Genomic DNA, 24,255 nt, shown 5'->3' on the forward strand with positions numbered 1-24,255 from the left:
TGCACTAAACTTGGACATGTCCAACTTTTCATTAATTATTTTCCAAACTATACCTGCTGAGACGCCCATTTCTTCAGCTATTCGGGAAACCTTAATTCACCTGTCTGACAAAATTAAAGCCTCAATTTTCTTGCACATTTCTGTGGAAACTGCTTTCATAGGTTGTCTTCAATGCTCCAAAATTTTACTTTGTAGGATGATAGGGCAGACTCACTATAAACTGCAGTCATGTGTTCATGGATCTCCTTTGGCTTTTTCCCTTCTTTTGTGATGAATTTTATCACTAAACTGTGCTGCAAATCTAGCAGTTTTTACTTGATTCACATGAAGACTCTCCTGACATCCTGTCTCTTGGAATGTTACACTCATACTGAGCTGCAAGTGTGCATGAGTAACCTTGAGACATGTTACAACATGCAAAGACTTGTTTCAACACGCTTGCTACTTTCTTTCATACTCAGGTAAATTATTGTTCCTCAAACAACTACACTGGCTACCCATCTCATCTTGAATAAATTTCATCCTGTATTACATACCACATACTTAACAGCGGCACACCACTTATTCTCCTCAGCTTGGTCCTCTTCGCCCAGAAATCTTGTCAGGATACAGCTGAACTTCCCCTCAACAAAAAACCTCAAGTATAAATGTGAAAACATGGAACGATCTCCCAACAATCATCAGATCTGAACCAAAATACCCCACGTTTCGCAAGAAACTAAAGATCTAGCTCTTCAACTCCATATATTCTACCAACAACTAAATCCCAACAACCATCAGAACAGAACCAGACTTCGATATAAAATAGAATCTGACCCACATAACCACATTTCTCCCCATTCCCACCAAGTACACTACCAACCACCAGTTAATGACTATAGCAGACTCTCTCCTCATGGCATCACTCATCAGACTGTATTAGCTCTTCTCTTCTGTCTGTATTTTATCCCTTAATATACTTATGTAATGTACTTCCTGCAGCATCTCTGAACTGTACCAAATTATCTCCTTAACTGCACAATATGACAAGTCTCTACCCCATAGAATCTCAAAGGTTCTATAATGTAGCTCTACTTCATTCTTGCACTACACTAAACTGTATCTCCATAAACTGTACTGGAATTCGCCTTGAACCTTTTTTAAGCATGCATGACTCATAAATCCGAGATTAGATTGTAAACTCACACCAGCCGGCACAGTAGAAATAATTAATCGTAGTAGCAGTTCTTAATACCATTCTCTAGTTATCTGAAAAGGTCTGGGTATTAACCCGATATACAGATCTATCGCTTGAATATTTAGTAAATGAATGACCTCTTCATTAATAGCAATAAAGCTTTAAAAACAAAAGAAACTTGATGCCGCCAACGTATTCCCGACCAATCCTATCCACTTTCTCTCCGATAAACACCGCCCTCCTCATACAATTGGTCAGCACAGCCTTTTGCCAAGTACGAAGCTGTACAAAGGCAAAATTGAGTAGGCAGTCTCTCAGAAGACAGAATATGAAAAAGAACAGTATGGTTTACGATTCTCCTAACCAAACCTAGTCAAACGTTTCAAAAAAAAAAAAATAATAATAATACGCGTAGGGGACTAGTAAACCATTTCCGCTACGATGAGAGAAGGTGAAGAAAAGTCTGCCACCTTCAAGCTACCGCCTTGCTTTTATACTGTCGTCTCCTGCTGCCACCGCGAATCGACCGGCGTCTCTCTTTCCCCGGCGCAACCCAGCTCCCCCCCCCCTACTCCACCTCCAGGTTGCCCTTATCCAAGATGGCGCTCACGCACTCCTCAGAGCCCTGAAGGCGCCCACTCGCGGGCGGTGATTGGGCCAATGACGTCATTGACCCGGGCCCGGCGGCGTGCGCGCACTTCCTTCTCCGGTGGCTGCTGTGTAGGCCGCGGAGGGAGCCGGAGCTCGAGGGCTGTCCGTCCAGCTAGATTGTATGAATACGAGGAAAGAGGGACAAGCACGGTGGTGGCGAGGCGGGGCCCCCGGAAACAGTTCCCCGTTTCTCCTCGTGACCCGGGAAATATACTTGAAGGGAGGGGTGAGGGGTTCATTCGCTGCTCTCTCCTCGTGTGTATGATTTTGGTGTGTGTGTGTGAGATTTGTAAATTTCCTTTCTCCCTTGCCTGTTTTGGGATTTAAATTTTTTTTTTTTAATTTGTTTTCTGTATCTTTCTGTTTGCTAGTTTTATTTCGTTTTGCCTGGGTTTGGTTTTATGTCTGCCTGTTTAGAATTTCTTTCTGCTGTTGTAAGAGCTGTCGGCAGTGCTTTTGAAGAGTTCTGGGCTTTTACACCTCTTTCCTGCATTTTTCCTATTTTATTCTATTTACTACAAATATTTATGTTGTATGAACTGGACGAATTAATTTTATGCAGCTGGAGCCAGTCACTTTTTGCTGCTGGTTTTGTTGGAGGCGTGTGAAGAAGGGTGAGAGGGCTCATTTGGGCGCATGTGTGCCTCTCGAAATGTTTGGGGGATTGTTTCCTTAGCCGAGGCAACAAGAAAGTGAACTGCTTTGGCTTGATAAAATATTTAGCAGACTTTTTATTTATTTATTTATTTTTATTTCCCCCCCCCCAAAGAAGGCATCTATCTTTGATATGACACCCAGAAAACTCTAAGAATTGATTTCTCAGCATTCCGTTTTGATACTTTTCTGCTTCTTTTCAAGGACGGGGTTGGGGGGAAAATATACAGTGTGGGTGAATCTGTTTCAACTTTGGTGGGAATAATTTTTTGGACATAAGAGAATGGCCTGGGCACTGAAGCTGCCGCTAGCGGATGAAGTTATCGAGTCTGGATTGGTTCAGGATTTCGATGCCAGCCTCTCTGGGATTGGACAGGAGCTGGGAGCTGGAGCTTACAGTATGAGGTAAATAAAATAATACTTATCTTGTGGTATTGGTGGTCCTGAAAACTGAGTATTATTAACATTGCAAAATCAGATGAATGGTTGAGTTCACATTGCTTCTCAAGGCTGCTTATGCTCAGTCAGCTTTCACACGTGCTACTCCATGGAACAAATCTGTATACAGACAGTCCCCGGGTTAAGAACGAGATGTTCTTAAGTCGGATTTGTATGTACCTCACAACTTGTAGATCTTAAGACTCTTGCTACTTAGCTCTGCTCCCAGCTGACAAAAGGACCAATTGTCCATACCAGTGTTCTCTCTAATCTACAGCATGCACAACCGCACACTGTTCTTAATGTGGCCCTGCATCATTCCTGAATCTATTACAGGAGAAGTAAAGGAGTCTATGCCACTGGAAATATTGCTCAGTGAAATCAAATTGTGTACTTTTCTTGTACTTAGAAAAATTTTAGTTGGCTCGGTTGAGATGTGTTTCTCATGTATGCCCATAACTAAAAACCTAATGGTGTGTGTGGCCAGAATATCTTATTTGAATATAAGATGCATGTGAGCTTCCCATTCTTCCTAAAACAGTTAGAGGGTAAATGCTGAGGTACTAACCATTTTCCTTATAGACACAATGAGGTCCTTTTACTAAGGTGTGCTAGCCAATTTAGCGCGTGCTAAATTCTAACGCATCCATTATATTCTATGGACGCATAAGTGTTTAGTGCATGCTAAATTGGCTAGTTTGGCTAAATTGGCTAGTTAGTAAAAGGATCCCTTTATGTACAAAACCTTTTGGTCCCTCTGTAGGTAAGTAAGTTCATGTTCATGTTACAATCTATAAAGTAATTCAAGCAGAGTTAGAATGGAAATGCCAATAACCTTGTTAATGTACAAGCGTCCTGTGTCTTTCTTGAACCATGCAATATTTCAGTTGTGTGCAAAAAAATTCCTGGCTTATAGCTATGAGTTGATAGCATTTGGCTAGTGATATGTAGTCAATTGGCAAGATTGCCATCTGTTATCTCTACCTGCCATCTGTTTCAGAGACCCAATGCATACATGGAGGGTTCGTGTATGTCTCAGAATCCTCAGCTTTGCTCCTTTTAGCTAGGAAATAGAATAATTTCTGGCAGTCCCACATTTTAACTGGGGAGAATTGATACATGCATTCCATAGGCATGCATTGTTGGATGTGTGCACATAAGTGGACTACATTGTAAAAGATTTTCTTGCTCAATTCTTTATTCCCTAATGTGTTGTCTCTTGATAGGTCTCTAATAATAGAAAATGTTAAAATTGCCAAGTTATATTATTGACAAGTGTTGAATTGTTGATTTTAAAGCATCTCTACTCACTTTTTTTAGTGTAGTCTTTTGCCTCTTTTCTGTTGGAGGATAGGGAAGTTTGGAAGCATTTACATGATGCCTTTTATAAACTCTCTACAACCATTTTTTTTTTTTTTTAAGTTTGTTAAAGAACAAAAAATAGTTACTTAGTATTTTGGGGCTGATTCTGTAAATGTCAGTCCTTCCAGGCAAGTTATAAACAAATGTCAAGAGGGCCAAGTTGGGCATGAGGCTTCAAGACCTTATAATTTATACTACTCGGGTCTAGTAACCATACATTTTCTGGGGAAACCCAGATTCTCTGCAGATTCTGCAATGTCCAATTCTTGGAGTAACAGAAGAGTTTTTACATTTGAAGAAATGACCCATGAATAACAAATGTCCCTTAAGGCTAAGCTTGGAGAAGAGATGGCTGAGGGGGCATAGAAACATGATGGCAGATAAAGGCCAAATGACCATCCAGTATGCCCAGCCACATCATCCACTATCTCCTCTTCCTGAGAGATCCCATATGCCTGTCCCATGCTTTCTTGAATTCAGACAGTTTGTTTCCACCACCTCTCCTGGGAGACTATTCTATGCATCTACCATCCTTTCTATAAAAAAAGTATTTCCTTAGGCTCAGGAGTAATCTATCGCCTCTTAACCTCATCCCATGTCCTCTCACTCTGGAGTTTCCTTTCACTTGAAAGAGACTTGCCTCATATATATTTTTGCAGGATAGGTATTTAAACGTCTCTATCATATCTCCCCTCTGCTACCTCTCTTCCAAAGTATACATATTGTGCTTTTTCGGTCTGTCCCCCATATGCTTTATGATGTAGCCCACTGTCTCGCAAACTTTTTTTTAGCTCTGGCATAGTAACGGAGCAAAAGTTTTTTTTGCAGCACATGCAGAAAAGGACACATGGCTCTGCTTCCGCATGAACTTCATCTCTTCTTCCCTGAGCTAGGGGCCATGTCTGGAGGGCCTCCGAGCATGCATGGACATCGACATGATGACATCACATGCATGCATCATGTCAACATCTGCATGTGCTCGAACACCTTCCAGAAGTGGCCCTGAGCTCTCGTACTGGCAAACATATTGAGATACACCAGGAGGTGGAGAGGAGGAGAGGCAGTGTCGAGAGGAGGAGAGGCAGTGACACTTAGCGTGCACGTCATTCCCTGGTGGCACACCCAGAATCTCGCCGCAGCACACAGTTTGCAATACACTGACTTAGCTCACTGACCATTTTAGTAGCTTTCCTCTGGACTGACTGGAGGAAGGGCTGTGGTTCATTGGTTGAGCTGCTGCCTCTGCACCCAGACGTTGTGAGATGAAATCCCAGTGCTGCTCCTCGTGACCCTGGGCAAGTCACTTAATCTTCCCGTGCCCACCACTTTGAATGTAAGCTTTGAAATGCCAAAGCCACAAAAAGGCAGTATACAAGTTCCCATTCCCTTTCCTCTTTATATATTTTGAAGGTGCTTTCTCCAGAATTGTACACAGTATTCTAAACGATGTCTCTCCAGAATCTTATACAGGGGCATACCTCTTTTTTTTCCTACTGGCCATTCCTTTCCCTATGCACCCAAACAACTTTCTGGCTTTCTCATTATGATAGTGATCTAAAAATACTGAGTGGAACGGGTAGATGTGAATCGCTTGTTTACTCTTTACAGATATACAAGGACTAGAGGGCATATAATGAAACTTCTAAGTAGTAAATTTAAAATATTTCTGCACTCAACATATAATTAAAACTCTGGAATTCGTTCCTAGAGAATGTGGTAAAAACAGTTGACTTAGTAGGATTTTTAAAAGATTTGGATAATTTCTTAAAAGAAAAATCTATAAGCCATTATTAAGATGGACTTGGGGAAAATCCATTGCTTATTTCTAGGATAAATAGCATAAAATCTTGATTTACTCTTTTTTGGATCCTTTTAGATACTTATGACTTGGATTGGCCACTGTTTGAAATGGGATACTGGGCTTGATGGATCGTCAGTCTGTCCTGGTTTGGCAATGCTTATGTGTTTTTATGTCCATCCTCATCTCGTTATGCTGCATATGCTTTTTCAGTTAAGGCTGTCACTGCCTTCAAAGAGTCCAAAAGCTAATATTCACTGAAGGCCGTTTTTTGTGCATTTAGCAACTTATTTTCCTAAGTCTTTTTTCCTACCATTTTTTTTTTTCAGTATTGAATGTTTTGCTTGTTAGGGTAGAGAGTGTGAGGAAGAGATTTCTGGCCCGTCCTGTCTCAGGTGATTTCCTTCTTGGCTGTGTGGAGATGCTACTCGAAATGTGTACATGAGGTGTGACCTGAGGACAAAATTAGCTGTGTCCTGTTAGAAACCTTTCACTTTATGGATGTGCAGTAGTAGGATTACAGGTGACTCACAAGATGATGTGACTTTTAAGCGTTAAACAAAAATAAGATTGCTTACTCTCTGTTGTTCTTTTGGATGTACTGTGTGCCACTTATCTAATCCACCATACGGTATATAATATAAGCTGAGATTTTTAGGTTTAAAAAAAAATGGCCCAAAAATGGGAGTCTCGGCTTATATTTGGGTCAGCACCCCTCCTGGACTTGTTACAAGCTTCTGTCGGGCCTGCTGTATGAACTTGTGGGGTGGGCCGGGGCAGGAGGGATCTCTCCTGTCCTGGCTAGTGCTTCCGATTCAGGAAAAAAAAATTTGATTCGATTCAGCCTTTTGAATCGATTTTCCTGCCCAAGTGGATGGTTTTCAAATATCCTGGTGGGTTTATTTTATAAAACTAGTTACCCCAGCAGTATACAATAATACAATAGAGATAAATCCAAAATACTGCTAATTACAAACAATACACATCAGTATTGTTAGCCCGACAGACTTGAAGGGCTATGGCCTCAGAATCGGAGCCTACGCACAGCAGTGAAAATCACAGACTGAGGATAATCCGCATAGTGATACAGCTCCTGCTCCAATCATTGGCCGATGTATATATATATTTTTTTAATAATTTTCTCAAGCATTTCAATCAAGCTAAACCCAGACCCTGAACTTAAAAAACTTTTTCAGGGATACTGTGTATATGTGCAAGCCAGGATTTGAAAAACATAGACCAAAAAAGACTTATCTTGTTGCTGACTTGTCTTTAGAAATAGATTCAGTCACTAGTGTTTGTTTGCCACAAACACTAGTGACTGAATCTATTTCTAAAGACAAGTCAGCAACAAGATAAGTCTTTTTTGGTCTATGTTTTTCAAATCCTGGCTTGCACATATACACAGTATCCCTGAAAAAGTTTTTTAAGTTCAGGGTCTGGGTTTAGCTTGATTGAAATGCTTGAGAAAATTATTTAAAAAAAAATATATACATCGGCCAATGATTGGAGCAGGAGCTGTATCACTACGTGGATTATCCTCAGTCTGTGATTTTCACTGCTGTGCTTAGGCTCCGATTCTGAGGCCATAGCCCTTCAAGTCTGTTGGGCTAACAATACTGATGTGTATTGTTTGTAATTAGCAGTATTTTGGGTTTATTTTATAGCCACCCCTTTTATAGCCTCTTCATCCACTTTGCCCTCTCCTGGCGCTGTGGTGTAAACAAAAAACACTTTTTCTCTCTCTCTTAAATCCTAGCTCACATTCGTGGTCTAACACCATAAAATAGAAAATAAAATTATGTTTTCTACCTTTTGTTGTCTGATAATTATTCAGATCTTATCGGTCCCAGGCTCCGGTTGTCTTCTGATAACTTGCTTGCCAGGGTCTCCTTCTTTCTTCTTTCTCCATGCTAACCATCTATCTTCTGTCTCTGTCCTCCCCTTCTGTTTCCCTTCCCTCCCCCGGAGGTCTGGTATCTTTCCTTTTTTTTGTCTCCATCCACAGATCCATCTTTTCTGAATTACCCTATCATCCTTCATCTCTCTCTCCTTTCCCACTACCCCAGGGTCCACCATCTCTTCCCAACTACCCTCCTATCCAGTATCTCTATTCCCCCCTCCACACCATCCCTTGTGTCCAACTTCTCTCCCTTTTTGTTCCTTCCCTCCCTAAATCCCATTGTCCACCATCTATCTCCCTCTCCTGTTTTTAGATCCTTATTTCTTCTATTCTTCCCCCATCTCCCCTCTCCATGATCTCCCCCAAGCCCATCTCCCCCTAGTTCATTTCTCCCATCTATCTTCTCCCCATCTCTCCTCCAGTCCACCAACTCCCCATCTCACTTCTCCCTCCATCTACCTTTTTTCATTTTTTTTATGGCACTCCTAAGCCCCCCACCACCACCACCACACCCCCGCACCTTTCCCAAAGAGAGTCCGGAAGAGGTCTGCCGGTGGCAGTAGTGATCAACTCCTGCTACTACTCCTAGCGTCTTCTCTCCACTGCGACCTGCCCTCAGTGAAAACTTCCTGTTTCCGCTTGGGCGGCCGAATGGAGAGAAGACGCCCAGAATAGCAGCAGGATAGTGAATTGAATTCGCTACCGCCGCTTTTGCCTGGCCAGGGAGGAGAGGAGAAAACCTTGCTTGCGGGATGGAGAGATCCGTGCTGCCCCGATCTGCACCAGAGATCCGTTCGGGCTTCTCCTCTGCCACCAGAGTCCTTGCTTCGATGTAACTTCCGGTTTTGAAAAACCGGAAGTTACATCAGAAGCAAGGACTCTGGTGGCAGAGGGGAAGCCCAAACGAGTCTCTGGTGCAGATCGGGGCAGCAAGTCTCTCTTCTCCTCCCTGGCCAGGCAAAAGCGGCGGTAGCAACGGGGCCAACGAATCGGTAAGTCCGATTTTCTTTAATAGTAAACCGATTCGAATCGATTCGAATCGCGAATCGGGTAGCACTAGTCCCAGCCACCTCTGACAATTTTTTGCCTCCCCCCTCTGTACCTTTTTGAATCCCTGGTGGTCCAGCAGTAGACTGTGCAGGAATGAGCTTTCTGCTCTCCTACCCTGCACTGAGCCCCTCCCTGAAAGGCCGCCTCAAGTTCTTGCGGTCCAGCGGTGTACAGGGCAAGAGCGAGCTTTTGCACTCTTGCCCGGCGCTGAGATGCTCACTGAATGGCTGCCGTGAGGCTCAGATCGACTTAATATTCGAGTATATGCAGTATGTCTCATTAGGCAAGCTACATGGTGGTGTATCAGGAAGAGCCAAACTACCCTGCCCAACGGCAAGGACAGTTGTTAAATAGTTTTTAATGGAACAATAAAAACCCAAGGGCCTCTCTGCAACATTTTGTGAAAAACTTCTCAAACTTCTGTTAGGTATGTAGAAAAAGTCTGCAGTATGTAAAGCCACAGTGAAAACAGAACCATCTTGTAACATGCTAGGCACCCCTGCAAACTTATTCCAGGCTGTTCAATCACCAGGACAGGTTGGAACAACCGGCTTGGGTTTCATGATATCTACAATGAATATGCATTTGAAAATTTTCTTTAAGTGGATATCTGGTATGTACAAGTTCTTGTGAATATTTGTCATGGATTGACTGTCCTAAAAATGTTTTCACTTCTGCAAGTGAGTTGAAAAGTTGTCTTTTGATCTGCTCTGATCTGATTTATTTTATTTTTGGGTACTTTCTTCCCAAATTGTGAGGCTTTTGTGCTACAGAGGTTCTCCATGTTCCTGGGACAGTTCTGACTGCAAGAAGACACACACTCACTAGCAGACTTCTCTGAGAGTACCTACCTAGCCAGCCTGCTTTACTGGTTAAGAAGGCTCAGGGACTGTTCCCCTGGGAGCGTGGCTCACACCAGGCTCTGTCTGGATTTTGAGCGTAGGCTGTATGATTCCCAGGATGGTCTGGAGTGGGGCTGGCTGTGTTTCTTCCTTCCTTTGGTTAAGCAAGTGGATCAGTGGGGGTTTGGGGTTTCAATCCACCTTCTTAAGATCTGGCTGATAGCTCAAAGAAGTAAGCACCTGGAATATTTGCTTGTCTGAGGCAGAAAGTCTTCATGGCTGCACTGGCAGCTTAAGCAAAAAAAATGCAGTTCCTAGCACAGCATGCACATGTGAGTACTGGCTATTGTATCCTGAGGGGGTCAGATTATTGCAGTTTTGAGGGATCCTGGGGCCAGATTGGGGCTCTCCTATCTCTAGAAACCCCTGAATTTTTGGAGGTTTTTTGGCTACCAAAGACTGTTTTTAGTGCCAAAATCTCTATTTCAGCAGCCATCTTGGATTTCCACATTTGTTTCAATATCTCTCAAATTTTCAATAATTCACCACAGATGGATTCCTCAGGCTCTGATACAGTGGATTCATGCCAGATTGGTGCTGGATGGCCAGCTGAGGAGTGTCCATGTTCTATATGCCGTGGGGTATATGAGGACTGGGGGCTTCGGGTTCAGTCTCCTCAGATCCCTTGAGAGTCCTAGGACTACAAATTGGCCGCTCTGAAGGGTCTAGGTCTTTTTCCAGAAGTGGCAAAGGCCAAATCTGTATCTGTGGTGAAACAGTGCTGCACAGAAGACCCTGGACCCTCAAGGAGGTACAGTGAGTACACAAAGGGCTCATCTGGCCCTTCTGTTCAGGTCTTTACACATGACTTAGTAAGCTTGCTGTATGATGCCTAGTTGAACTATAAAAGTCAGTCTTTGCCTGCTTCAGTGGTAGTCTGGGGTGAGCGCCCCCAGGAGCACAGGGTCTCTGCTAAGCAGGTGTCGCCTTCAGATCCAGAAAATCAGTCAGAAAAGGACTGGGATCTTTGGAGCTTAGTCTCAATGGCAGGGGTGTCAAACTCAAATCACATAAGAGGCCAGAATCTAAAACACAGGCTAAGACGCGGGCTGGATTTTTTATTACGATACTTACCCCCTCCTTTGCTGACGCACAGCGTGAGCCCCAGCGGCGGCTGCTCCGATGCTCACAGGACTTCTGTGAGCGTCGGATCAATCGACAATGCTGGTACCAAAACCCATGCTGCATGCCAGCAAAGGAGAGGGTTAGTCTTAGTTAGAAATATAGGGGAATATGCAACCTCTCCAACCCACACCGGCTACAAAATAAATTAAAAAAAGACTATTTCCTCTCTTTTAGGTCCTAGTTCACGCATGGCTGTCAACACTAGCTCTGTCATTATACGCATTCTGAATCTGACTTATTGTAATGCACAAAATATAAAATAAAATTATTTTTCCTACCTTTTGTATGTCTGGTACCATTTTGCTTTAGTCCACAGTTTCTCTTTCTGATTTTTGTCTTATCTTCTAATTCTCTTTCAGTGTGTAGCTGTCCCATGTTTCCTCCTCGTCTCTCTTGCTCCAGTCCCTGTCTCCAACGTATTGATGTCTTCCCTTTCAAGCATTTCTCCTTTTTTTTCTTTCTGCATCTGTCCACTCAAATCTCGCCCTCTTTCTCGTCCATCTTTTTTAAATTTCAGCTACCTATCAATTTTCCATCTTCTCTTATTCTATAGCTCTCCCATTTCCCATCTCACTCTTTTCAAAGCCTCCTATTTCCTTCTGTCTCTCCTCCTCTCTCCTCTTGGTTCACATTTTGCTTCCTCTCCTTTCTGTTGTTGTTCTTCTTCCCTCCCTCTTGATGCTGAACAATGAGATGGAAGGAAAAAAAGAGATGCTGCATCTCTATCTCCCTTCCATGTCCAACTTCTCTCTCTTTCTCTTCCTAACTGTCTCCTATCCCATCTCTCCCCCTGTCTGCCTGCCTCCCTCCATCCCCCCAGGTCCACCATTTCTCCCGTTTTCATCTCAACGGTTTTCCCTTCAAGTATCTTTTTCCCTTTTTTCACACTACCCCAGGTCCAACCCTCTCTCCCTTCATTTCACTTCTCTTCATAGCCCAGCCTTGCCTTTCCCTCCAGTTGCCGGTCCCTCTCTCCTCACAGCCCGGGCGTGTCTCTCCCTCCGGCGTCGGTCCGATGTTGCTGCCAAGCTGAAGAATCTGCCGGCCTAAGCAATTCAGCAGTGTTGTATTGTGGCTCCCCTCCTGGCTTTTCACCTGCCGCAGTCTGTCTCCAATGACGTTGCAACTTGCTGTTTCCGCCTGGATGGACCGCAGCAGACGGAAGGCAAGAGGGGGAGCCATGAACAACAATGCCGAAGCCGGCAGACTTTCTGGCATGACAGTGACGTCGGACCAGTGAGGGAGGGAGGACATGCTGGGGCTGTAGAGAAGGGAACTTTGGGAGCATTTTCACGGGCCACACACAAAGTTATCCACCGTAAGGGCACATCGGTTAAGCGCACGCTTCGGTTATCCGCATCCAACATAGAAACAGACGGCAGATAAGGCCACGGCCCATCTAGTCTGCCACCCCAATGACCCTCCCCTACCTTTCTCTGTGAATAGATCCCACGGTGTCGTATCCCATTTGGCCTTAAAAATCAGGCACGCTGCATGGCCTCAATAACCTGAAGTGGAAGACTATTCAGCGATCAACCACCCTTCAGTGGAAAAAGAATTTCCTGGGTCCCGTGCAGTTTCCCGCCCCTGATTTTCCACGGATGCCCCCTTTTTGCTGCGGGACCCTTGAAAAAGAAGATATCTTCTTCCACCTCGATGCGGCCCGTGTAGATACTTGAAATGTCTCGATCATGTCGGGCCCCTCTCTCTGCGTTTCCTCGAGTGAGTACAGCTGTAACTATCCAGGCCGTCCTCGTACGGGAGATCCTTGAATCCCGAGACCATCGGGTGGCCATTCTCTGTGACCGACTCAGTCCTCAGCACATCCTTACGATAATGCGGCCTCCAGAAATTGCACACAGTATTCCAGGTGGGGCTCACACATGGTATCTATACAAAGGCATAAATGACTTCAGGCTTATGATGACGAAACTTCCTGCGTATGCAACCTATGATTTGCCTGGCCTTGGATGAAGCTTGCTTCACTTGAATTGGCAGTCTTCATGTTCTCTCATGACGATCACCCCTAAGGTCTCGTTCTGCTTCAGTTCTTGTTAGGATCTCCCTTTTTTTTTTTTTTTTTCCGCCCCATTACAGTCCAATGGACGTAAACGCTGGATATTTGCAATTCTGGATAAGTTACACAATCCGCTTTGCACACTGTTATAGGTCGCCACCTCTTATTCGTTCACGCTACGTTCGGCTCCGGTTAAAATCAATCATGTTCTGACTTGGATGAGCACATGTTTCGGAACTACAATCTAAGCCTGGCCGAGGTAGTCGATACTTTCGGAACTGCACCATGGCGTCGCAATGGACAAAATCATTGTCTTTGGCTTAAGCCGTGTCCATCCATACTGACAAAATTTATTGCCTTTTGCTGAACGTGTCAATGTCTTAAAGAGACTATGATCAATTGGGAGAGTCAGGTACTCTATTGCAGAAACATTACTTGTTCATCCTAGCTAGTATTTCTTTGGATTTACAAAAAAGCAAGCCATATTGAAAGACTGGGCAAAACAGCAATCCTATCAGAAAACGGAAAATAATTAGGAAAGCTGGAGACGTTGAACAGGCATTGCTGCGATGGTTTGCTGAAGCTAGAAGTTGACAACTGCCAAATCAGTGGGCCTGTGCTGATGGATAAAGCAGCACAAGCTATCATGAAGAACATGGCGTAGAAGACCTTCAAAGCAACAAGCAGATGGTGTTTGAGAGGTAGAAAGTTTGTAACTGCATAAAATTTAAGAAGCAGCAGGCGAAAAAACAAGATACGGATGAGTTTGGTGCAGAAAGATGGGTTTGTTTTCCTTTTCGGACGCGCATGAAGTCCCCTACGCTGCATTGTTATCTGGAGATAAATGGATGTCAACAACATCAGTAGTCGGAATATACAGCCTGAATCATGTATTTTACTTTTGTGATTATGATAAACACTACCGAGGGGCCTCAAAATATGTACCTGGTGGGCTGCAAGTTTTGAGACCACTGCATCTATATGATAATGCAGTTACTGATGGAATGGGCTCAGCCTGGATGGGCCATTTGGCCTTTATCTGCCATCAATGTTTACTGTGACACATGTTCAAGGGTCTTGAGCAAGGTGTCTGCTTATTATAGTTTCTGCCCGGCAGAATGCTCTGGATCAGGCATTGGGCAGGCGAATCTTCTTCTATAGGCTACTTTGAGCAGGCTTCCATTTTGGGAGCCAAATATCTCATCAGCAAGGGTCTGCATGATCTTATGATGAGTGGTAACAGAACGTTGTCCCAAGACCCTACTGGATATTGTGCCCAAGGACAGCTAAGGGGTCTGGGCGTGGTAATTTTTGTGACTCGCAATTATTCCAGCTTTCTAGAAGGGGTATCTCTGGGCAGACATCCTACCAGAACTCTAGGCAGAGAATCAGAGGTGCCATGAATCCTGTGGCTTCCGCAACACAGTGGGCCTCATCTTAACAGATCCAAGCCGGTGCGGAGGCCGCTTCCATATCAAGATGAAAAAACAATTCCTGATCTCATTGAAAACACATTCCAGGGGAAAGGGAAAGAGATTGGGATTTGTATATTGCCTTTTTTAGTGTTTTACAATCATACTCAGATTTAAGTGATTCATAAAATTTTTTTTTAAATAAATAAATACTCAAAGCAGTTACATACAGGTACTAGTTGGCTCACCAATCTATTTGATGCACTTGGGGCAGGTGTAAGATTAAGTGACTTGTCAGGGTCACAAGGAGCAGTGTGAGGTTTGAACCTACATCTTCAGGGTGCTGAGACTATAGCTCTAACCACTACACCACATTCTCCAGCTTGGCACTGCCCGAGGAAATTTGTAGGGTGGTGATATGGGCTACTCTCCTTACTTTCACAGAGTTTTAAAGGGTTGATGTGGTGGCTTGCCTGGACACACAGCTTTTGGGTCCTCAGACTTTAGAGACTGCTTAGGTACGTCCCATTAGTTCAGGATCTTTGCTCCCATTGCATTGGAAAGAAAGATTAGGGTCTTGGCTTGATAATCTTCTTCCCTATAAACAGGAGCAGAGATCCTGAAGCCCACCCTTCAGATGTTACTGTTGCCGGCTTCCTATTTTTGAAGAGTACTATGATAGACTGCACTGTCTGCCTCAGACAAGTATGTATATCAACAGCTGTTTGAATTCCCCTTTCAAGCAGGGTCACAGAATGCTGTTGCTTCTGAAGTCTAAGTGGGTATGAAACTCCTTAACTGTTAGTGCAGGTAGGTGGCTAATGTTGTTCCACCTTGTTTTGTGTTTAAGTGTTTATAACCATGTGGTTTATGCATGTTACTTACAGAGCAGAATAAAGTTATAACTATTATGCGGGGAGTTTCCCCGTACCTCTTCTTTCTGAGTTATTTGTTACCTCCATTGCTTTGGGACAAACTGAGGGGCTGCAGCACAGCCCTCTGGGAGGAGAGGTGGAGCCGTGCAAGAAGAATTGGCCAGCTTCTGCAAGGAAACTTGCGGTTTTTGGGGTGAACCACTCATTAGTTCAGGATCTCTTCTGCCATTTATAGGAAAAGAAGATTATCGAATGTAAGAACCTAATCTTCTGTCAGCTATCTAATCTACAGGTGACATTAACATAGCCATGCTTGGTTTTAGTTCTTGAAAATCATACTTTCTTCAGCAGCGCAGTTAGAATGAGGGAAATGGATATGCTCGATTGCTTTCCTAGCTATTAAACTCGTAAGAATTCATGTGGTATACATTGGGACCAGTGGGCCTCCCTGCAATTTATTCAAAACTTGACAATGAGCCTTGGGAGATGACTCCATTGTACAGTGGTGCCTCACACAACGAACTTTAATTCGTTCCAGGAGCAAGTTTGTTATGCGAAAAGTTTCGTTATGTGAAACGCGTTAAGCGCAGTGACTAATGACGCCTGCAGTGCCTGCGCGGAATGGATTCAATAACATCGGCAGCGATCGTGGAAGCTCGGGCGAACATCTCGTTGTGTGAAACGAAGTTCGTTTGTATGAATCATGACAATGAAGTTCGTATGTTGTGCAGCGATTCGCTGTACGAGGCGTTCTTTAAGCGAGGCACCACTGTATATAGTTTTTTCAAATGGATAAGAAACTTTTTTGCATCCTTGGGAGAATATCTAGTCCCATTGGATTCCCACATTATTAAAGCATGAAGCTTGTTTCTCCAAAACCAAAATGTCTGTGGGAGGGGGCTGTAACCAATGATTAAATATGCATTTGCCCTCAGTTTTTATGTTTGTTTAGTAAAAGTTTTAACCGCACTTCAGTTTGTCAACAGCACGGTGTACAAATATATAATAAAAACAAGAAATGAAAAGAATGTCCTTAAAACAGGAAAGAAAAGAGCCCCCAATAGAGACAGAAATGTAATAAAATAAATTTAAAAATTATATTAAATCTAATCTAAATCTAAAGAAAATAATCTTATTTATATAGTTGCCAATAAACAGGATCCCAATTTATCAAACTTATAAAAATGCTAAACCAAAAAGAGGCATCTTAACCATTGATCTGAATTTTACATAAGATAACTCAGAACGAATCATAACTTCTTGTATATTCATTTGGTTTTTTTTTTTTGTTTTAATTGTCTTAAGAAAAGAGTATCCACTGACACTGGAATCGTCTTTTTCTCTAGGTACCTTTTTCTTCCTAAAACATGTACGTTGTAATCCTGCCCTATCCTCGGCAATGTTTCCACTGGGCATAGATGAAAAGGCAGTATATAAGTTTCCTGGCTAGAGGGGTGGGTTCATTTGCTGCAACATACATATTTGTTTAATATGTATGTTTTAGATATGATAAGTTTATGTATGTATGCAAGAAAACTAAAAAAGCTCTAGGAAATTACATTTACAATCTAAAAAATCGTAAATGTTGTCAGTGTGAGTCAAATTTACTAACCAAAAAGATTCACATGTTTATGGAAAATATAATAATTAGAAGTAATGTTGTAATTCCACTGGTAAATGCATCCAAATTTTAGCAGCTTGGTAGGCAAAAGTAGTATGAAATTAATATTAAAAATATTTTTCCTTTAGGTATTGGAAAGGAAAACAGAACTATTACAGTATCTGCAATCCTTATTACAAAGAGTATACGTGTAAGATGGTAATGTAACATATAAACCTTTACAGAGAATACAGATAAATTTAAATATAATTCCTTAGCAGCGGCAGCAGATGAATCCAGAGACTAGTGGGATAGCACACATCGACCAGCAGGTGGAGATAGAGAACTGATTAACAGGTGGTCGTCTTGGATGGAACGTCTCCTGCAGCTTCAGTATGCTCTATCTCCCAGCAGGTCATGGTCGCTATTCTCATAGCTCCTGAATTCTGGCTGTCTCTGGCCGTCTGCTCTACTGTTGAGAATTCTCTTCAGTGAGAAAGGGGTGTTCGGCTGAACGGTGCCGACTTTAGAGGTTACATCTGGGCCCCCCCAGTTCCCTGCCTCACCCTCCCCTCGGAGCCAGTGAGGGGTATTCACTCCCTGTTTTTCTTCTTTCTCTAAAAAAAAAAAAAAAAAAGGAACAGGGAGCTTCCGAATGTGAGTAGCTGTCTTTTACTTTGTAAGCAGTCTACAACTAACTACTACTCTATTCAGCACTTCTTGTGTGGAGTGGAGCGAGTGTAATTTTTTGATAATATGGTGTAATTTTAGCAGTTTTATACAAAGAAAAATTTAACCTACCATATATACTTGAATATAAACCCATCCGAATATAAAACGAGGTAACCTTTTTCCCCTTAAAAAAGGGGGGGGGAGGTTGACTTGAACATAAACCGAACTTGTGGCAGTCTCACAAGGTTACTGTGGGAATTTGCATCAGCCATTTTGAGTAGTGAGAATGCACAGGATAGGAGCATAGGAGGATCACTCTTGTGCCCTAGCTCACCAATGGACCAGCAGGGCTTATGGTAGGCCTGGAGAGAGGCCTGAAATGAGTCCATGTGTGTTTTTATCATTCCCTCTGAGAAATTCCCTAATCCTTATTTGTCCTGTTTGTCTGTTTTAACCCTTTATTTGGCATTGTTGCTCAGAAGTAACATGTGCTTCCTATGGCTCTTATGGGAGATCTGTATCTCCAAATGCCTGTTACTTGGTACTGTTGCTCTCGTTCAACATCAAGTTACATAAAGCAACCATTTCATCATCTGCCAATTAAAGGGTTAATTAAATTGTAAACTTTATTGAGCAGGGATTGTCTAGAGCACTGCATATGTCTAGCAGCGCTATAGAAATAAGTAGTAGTAGTAGTAAGACTCAAATACCATAATAGCAATATTTTGTATAGTTTGTGCTAAAAATTTGTACGTTGCAATCTAAATAAATTAGATTTGCAATAATGCACTTGAGACAGTAAGAGAGCCTGTACCAACAATCTAAATTGATCAACTCTGAAGTAATTACGAATGGGACATAACTTACACATTAGTAAAAATAATAATAATAATTCTTGACCAGAAGATTTAGAGGTTCTAAAAATAGTCTTATAAAAAGTATTCCGAAAATCCTAATTGTAGAGAATAAATTATGCTCTGTTAAAAGAAACTGATTCAGAATAAGTAGATAGATATTGCTTCAGCTCCCTTGCAACATAATTGAACCTCTACCTTACTGTTCAGAAGAAAGCCCTGACCCTGGCCAATATTTAACTGGTGGCCCATGGAGGACTCTGAGGGCTCTAATAATTCTGGTAACATCTCCCTCCCTCCCTCTTTCACTTCAAAGTAAACTATTAATAATGGCAGAGACAAGGACAACTTGTCCTTAGCTGGTCATTTGTCACACATTTTGAGGGAGGATAGTGAGCAAAATTTATTTTTTTTTCCTTTTTAAATGAGAACTGACCTTTGTGAAGGTCTTTACTGCCTCTTTCTTCCGGAAACACAAATGTATGTGCACAGTTTCCACTAATCCTTTCCTTTGCTCTTTGCTTTGTGCACTTTATCCTTGCTTGGAAAATGAAAGCAGAACTCTTCAAAGAGATTTTGACTTTAAATATTTTCTCCGTCTTGTCCTGGGAGTTGAGTGAAGTGGGTACGTGGAGTTTTGTATCTTTCTGAAACCGAATTGTGAACTGTTTTAGTTTATGGCAGTTTTTATTTAGAAGAAAAGTTTTTGTAAATCTGTGGTAGCAATTCCTGCCCGGCAATATGAATCAGCCCACTCAATTCCTATGGGCTGCATCACATTTTGATGTGCCGGGACTTACTACTGCAGCTTTGCAAGAGAGGCCCATAATTTTAAGTGTTTGCTTTCATTGTGTATTTTAGTGTATGCTCTTCTGGCCATATTGAGGTAAGACAGTATTTGGACAGCCAGTCTATCACATAAATTCCTATTTACCTCCTTAAATGTCTTTGAAAATGTGTTCTCAAGGTTTCACTCTTGTGTGAAAATTTTAAAAATTATTTAGAGAACTTAAGCTAACTTTCTTCTCTAGCTAATGTACTACTTTCCAGGCATAGCACTGTAAATCATTTGTTTTTAGTAACTTTAATCAGCTTCATATGAACAGGTCAGAAGCCCTCAGGGGAATACCTATTTAGGTGAGAGATCCATGTGCACAGTGTGTTCCAAAGTTCAGCATAAAACCTGGGATGACTTAAGCTGCTATGAATTGGATGGGAACGACAAGTGAGGTGGTTAAATTTTGTAGATACAAAACTATTCAGAGTTGTCAAACTTCATACAGTTTTTTTAATCTGCTTTCATTTTTCTATGTTCTATGAAGAGTGTTAAGGAATTCAAGACAGTTTGGGACAAGTATGTTGGATCTCTTAAGGGAGAGGAGGTGGTAGTGGATGGCATGGTTAGGCAGACTAGATAGGCCATATGCTCTTTTTAAGAATTGTACAGAATAGGGCAGTCCCCTTGATATTTGGACTGAAGAAAAGCGACCATGCTAGTTCCTACTATATAGGCTGTTGCACTGGTTGCCTATGGAGGTACGAATAATGTTTAAGGGCTCCTTTTACGAAGCTGCGTTAGCGCGCGTGACTTTTAATCACTCGCTACCCCTGTGCTAGCTGAAAAACTACTGCCTGCTCAAGAGGCTACTGCGGCTTCGTAAAAGGAGCCCTAAGTTTTTTCTTGCTTTTGTTTTAAGCTGGTTTGGGGACTAGCTCCTACCTCATTTCATTCTATATAGCCCTACAAGGACAACCAGAAATTTGTAATTTATTTGCATACCCAAGGATCACTGGTTGTAATTACAAGTCCTTTTTGGATAGATCTTTCATGTTTCAAGCAAGTAAACAGTCGTGGTTAGTTAACTACATCAATGGAGCCAGGCTGACCTTTCGGAAAGAAATTAAAAACTGTATTGTTTTTGACAGATTTATCTCCTAAACAGAAGTCATACAAAATTTAATAATTTTATACTGTTTATTTCTTGACTAATATGTTGTACTTTCACTATTTGCATTTTGTAATTCGCTGATTGTCCAGCTCTCTTCAGTGTGAACCGCCTAGAAGTCGTCTGATTATGGCGGTATAGAAGAATAAAATTATGTTATGTTTTATCTGCCTTTATTTTTCTCTGTTTCTGTGTCTGTGAAAAATTGCAGGAAGACATTAGGAAATTTGAAAGGCTAGGCATCCAAATGGCAGATGAAATTTAAAGTGAACAAGTTCAAAATGATGCACCTTGGGAAGAATAATCCAAATCATAGTTACCAGATGCTAGGGTTCACCTTAGGGGTTAGCGCCCAAGAAAAAGATCCAAGTCTCATTGTAGATATTACACTGAAATCTTCTGTTCAGTATGCAGTGGCAGCCAAAAAAGCAAACAAAATGCTAGGAATTATTAGGAAAGGGATGACAAATAAGACCAAGAAAATTATAATGCCTCTTATCACCCCATGGTGCAACCTCACCTTTTAGTCTTGCGCTCAGTTCTGGTCAATGTGATGTCCAAACCAACAATACAAATTTTATTGTATAAATTAAACGTCCCAATAAGGATCCAAGTTTCAGCATATACAATGCCTTCCTCAGGGGACACTAAAAACAAAGACATTAAAAACATAAATACAAATACATACAGAATGAAAATAAATGTATAAATTTGAATAATATGTAAGAGGATAGTTAAAAATCTAACTCCTTCCTTTAGAAAGCCGTGCTAGTGTTGTGGTAAGAACTCTGATGCTCATAGGAATTCTATGAGTGTCTTGAGTTCTTACCACTGCGGCTGGCACTAAAAACGCTTGTATCGCATATTGTATGATATTTTAAAAAGAACAATTTACCAGTGACTGGATGTCGAAAATGACAGTCGGTTTCAAGCTTTGCAGTATACACTTCTCCCTCCGTATTTGCGGTGGATGCAGGCAGAACATAGCTGTGAATACCAAAAAACCGTGAATAACTTTTTGCATGTTGTTCACGGTTTTTCGGTAAAAGAGGCCTGAAAAAGATAATAAATCGTGAATAACCCGACCTGCGATTTATTCCGTACAACGCCGGGAGCAGCAATTTCCTTCAGGAACCACCGGGAGCAGCGATTTCCAATGTGAAATGCCGGGTTCAGTGACAAAAATTAGAAGTCAGCAGCCGAAAAATCGCGAATAAGCGAATCCACAGATAACGGAAACAACGGATACGGAGGGAGAAGTGTATGTGATCATCTGTCCCTGTCCAAAGATCTATGTGGGGCAGACCATGAGATGTTTCAGGACCAGATTTGGGGAGCAGAGGAGCAGTGTGAACTGTGAGAGAATTGAGGAACCCCTAGTCAAGCAATGACTGGAAATGACACATTCATTTTCAACTTTGAGATGTTATGTCGTGGACCATTTACCTGAAGATCACTTTGCTGATGACAGAAAATTAATGTTATTGAAGCTTGAACAACAATGGATCTTTTGTTTGAGGACCAAGGAACCATCGGGTTTTAAACACCCACATTGTAACATTTATTTTTCTGACTACCGTATATACTCGAATATAAACCGGGATTTTGGGGACAAAAAATTGGCCCAAAAATGGGGGTCCCGGTTTATATTCGAGCCAATACACCCCCTTTCAAAACTATTGCAGGCAGCCGCCAGGCTCTGAACCCTGCCGCTCTCCCTGTCCTAGCCTCATATCTCTACTACCGATTGTCGGTGGAGGTGCAGTGGGCAGGAGCGAACTTTCCAAGTTCCTGTCCCGCTGTTAACTTGCTGCCATGAGTGTCTTTGGCCACTGAGAAGCACGAGCAGACGTGCGATTTGGCGTTGTTGCTCAGTGCTGAGCGGCTTTTTTAATGGTTCCCGCGAATTCTCGTTCTCAGTAGCCATTAAGGAAGATGCTCAGCACTGAGCAGCAGCACCAAATCACGTGCCTGATCGTGCTTTTCAGTGGCCGAAGACACGGCAGCCAGTTAACAGCGGGGCAGGAACTTGGAAAGTTCACTCCTGCCCACTGCACATCCACTGACAATCGGCAGTAGAGGTATGAGGCTAGGACAGGGAGGGCGGCAGGGTGCAGAGCCTGGGAGCTAGGGAGGGTGCAGAGACTGACAGGGGAGGGAGGGAAGGAAGGAAGGGGGCTGGGTGCAATGCCTGACAGGGGAGGGAAGGAAGGGAGCTGGATGCAGTGCCTGACAGGGAAGGGAGGGAGAGAGGAAGGAAGGGTGCTGGGTGCAGAGCCTGACAGGGGAGGGAGGGAGAGAGGAAAGGAAGGGTGCTGGGTGCAGAGCCTGACAGGGGAGGGAGGGAAAGAGGGAAGGAAGGGTGCTGGGTGCAGATTCTGACAGGGGAGGGAGGGAAGGAAGGAAGTGGGCTGGGTGCAATGCTTGATAGGGAAGGGTGCTGGGTGCAGTGCCTGGCAGAAAGGGAGCTGGGTGCAGAGCCTGACAGGGCAAGGCACTTGAATATTAAGCCACCCAACTTATATTCGAGTCGACCATTTCCCTCCTTTTTAGGAGGGGAGGGGGGTCTCGACTGATATTTGAGTATATATGGTAATCAACATCAAGAGCAGCGTCCTACATTGTTTGACATCGCACGCTCCAGCGCGTCTTAAGTTCAGCTCTACCAACAGCCGGTTCTGCTTTCCTGCTGAACACAGAGACTAGGTGCCTGAGTTTGTAAGTTTTTGTTGGTTTGTTCCTGTTCCTGAGGAGATTTTGATTTACAGTTCGTTCTCTGATGTAGGTTTACCTGCACAAGGGGAAGCATTACCCCTTTTTTGGCTTTGGCTCTTTGGTGAATGCAAAAGAGAAACTTTTTAGCACTGGACCCCGTGGACATTTGAAGCAGCTCTCTCAACTATTTCAGTGGATTGTTTGGTGGATTTCAGAAGATTCTGTCCATCCTGGACGTCTTTCCAGAGTTCAGATAAGTGACACTTGCTAAAGTAATGAGTTTTCAATCCATCTGCAAGTGAAGTTTGAGGGAGTTTCTGTGGGTGGTCTACATGGTTTACTGGCTTGACTAAGTGAATGAATGGTTTAAATTAGTGATTCGGGATATTCATATTCAAACAAAAGGTTTTTTTTTTTAATGAAGGTTGAAAAGATGATGTTTTCTGCCAATGAGGGTTCTCCCTGTATTATGATCCTTTTGCATAGAAATTGATTACAACAGGTTGGAGCTTGAGGCTTTTCCTCCTCTTAGTGATACAGTGACTCAATATGCAATAATGGACTGAAACTTGAAAACATCATTTTCAAAAGTGACATTCACAGTTTCTCCTCGGGAACAGGACTAGAACTCAATTAAATAAAAAAATTGAAGCGTATACTTTTTTGATCGGGTATTTTTTTATTTATTTATGTTCTTTTACAAGTTGAATAAACAAAATTTGAAAGGAAATGTAACAATTTAGAAGGGAAAACTAATGATAAAATTATAAAATAATTCCACATTAATAAACTATAATTAAAATCCACATTAAGAGGAGAGAGAATCAACCATTTCCAAGGGAAGTTGGATTCCAAGAAATAATACTAAATTAATCAAATTACAGAGTGCAGCTGGAATCAATTAATGGCCTGGTTGGGAGATTCCATGGAAGTCTCTGGAATTCTTATAGTTGCTTTACCTTCAAGAAAAAATTGCAACTGATCGGGTTCATAAAAAATATATCTATTACTTTGATATGTAATGCAACATTTACAAGGAAAACATAACTGTAAGGTTGCTCCTAGACTCAAAACAGATTGACGGTAGGCCAGAAATTTCTTACG

General features: G+C 42.4%; 1 protein-coding gene across 1 annotated transcript in view; it reads left to right on the forward strand.

Annotated features, from left to right (window-relative positions):
• Positions 1–1,560: 1,560 nt before the first annotated feature.
• TFCP2 (transcription factor CP2) overlaps positions 1,561–24,255 on the forward strand; it is a 171,793-nt gene continuing 149,098 nt past the window's right edge. Inside the window, exon 1 of the mRNA XM_033939022.1 lies at positions 1,561–2,887. Coding sequence (XP_033794913.1) covers positions 2,766–2,887 — 122 coding nt within the window. The 5' untranslated portion in view covers positions 1,561–2,765. The remainder of the gene's footprint in view (positions 2,888–24,255) is intronic.

This window comes from Geotrypetes seraphini, chromosome 3 (genome assembly GCF_902459505.1).
Source record: "Geotrypetes seraphini chromosome 3, aGeoSer1.1, whole genome shotgun sequence".
NCBI classification, from domain to species: Eukaryota; Metazoa; Chordata; class Amphibia; order Gymnophiona; family Dermophiidae; genus Geotrypetes; species Geotrypetes seraphini.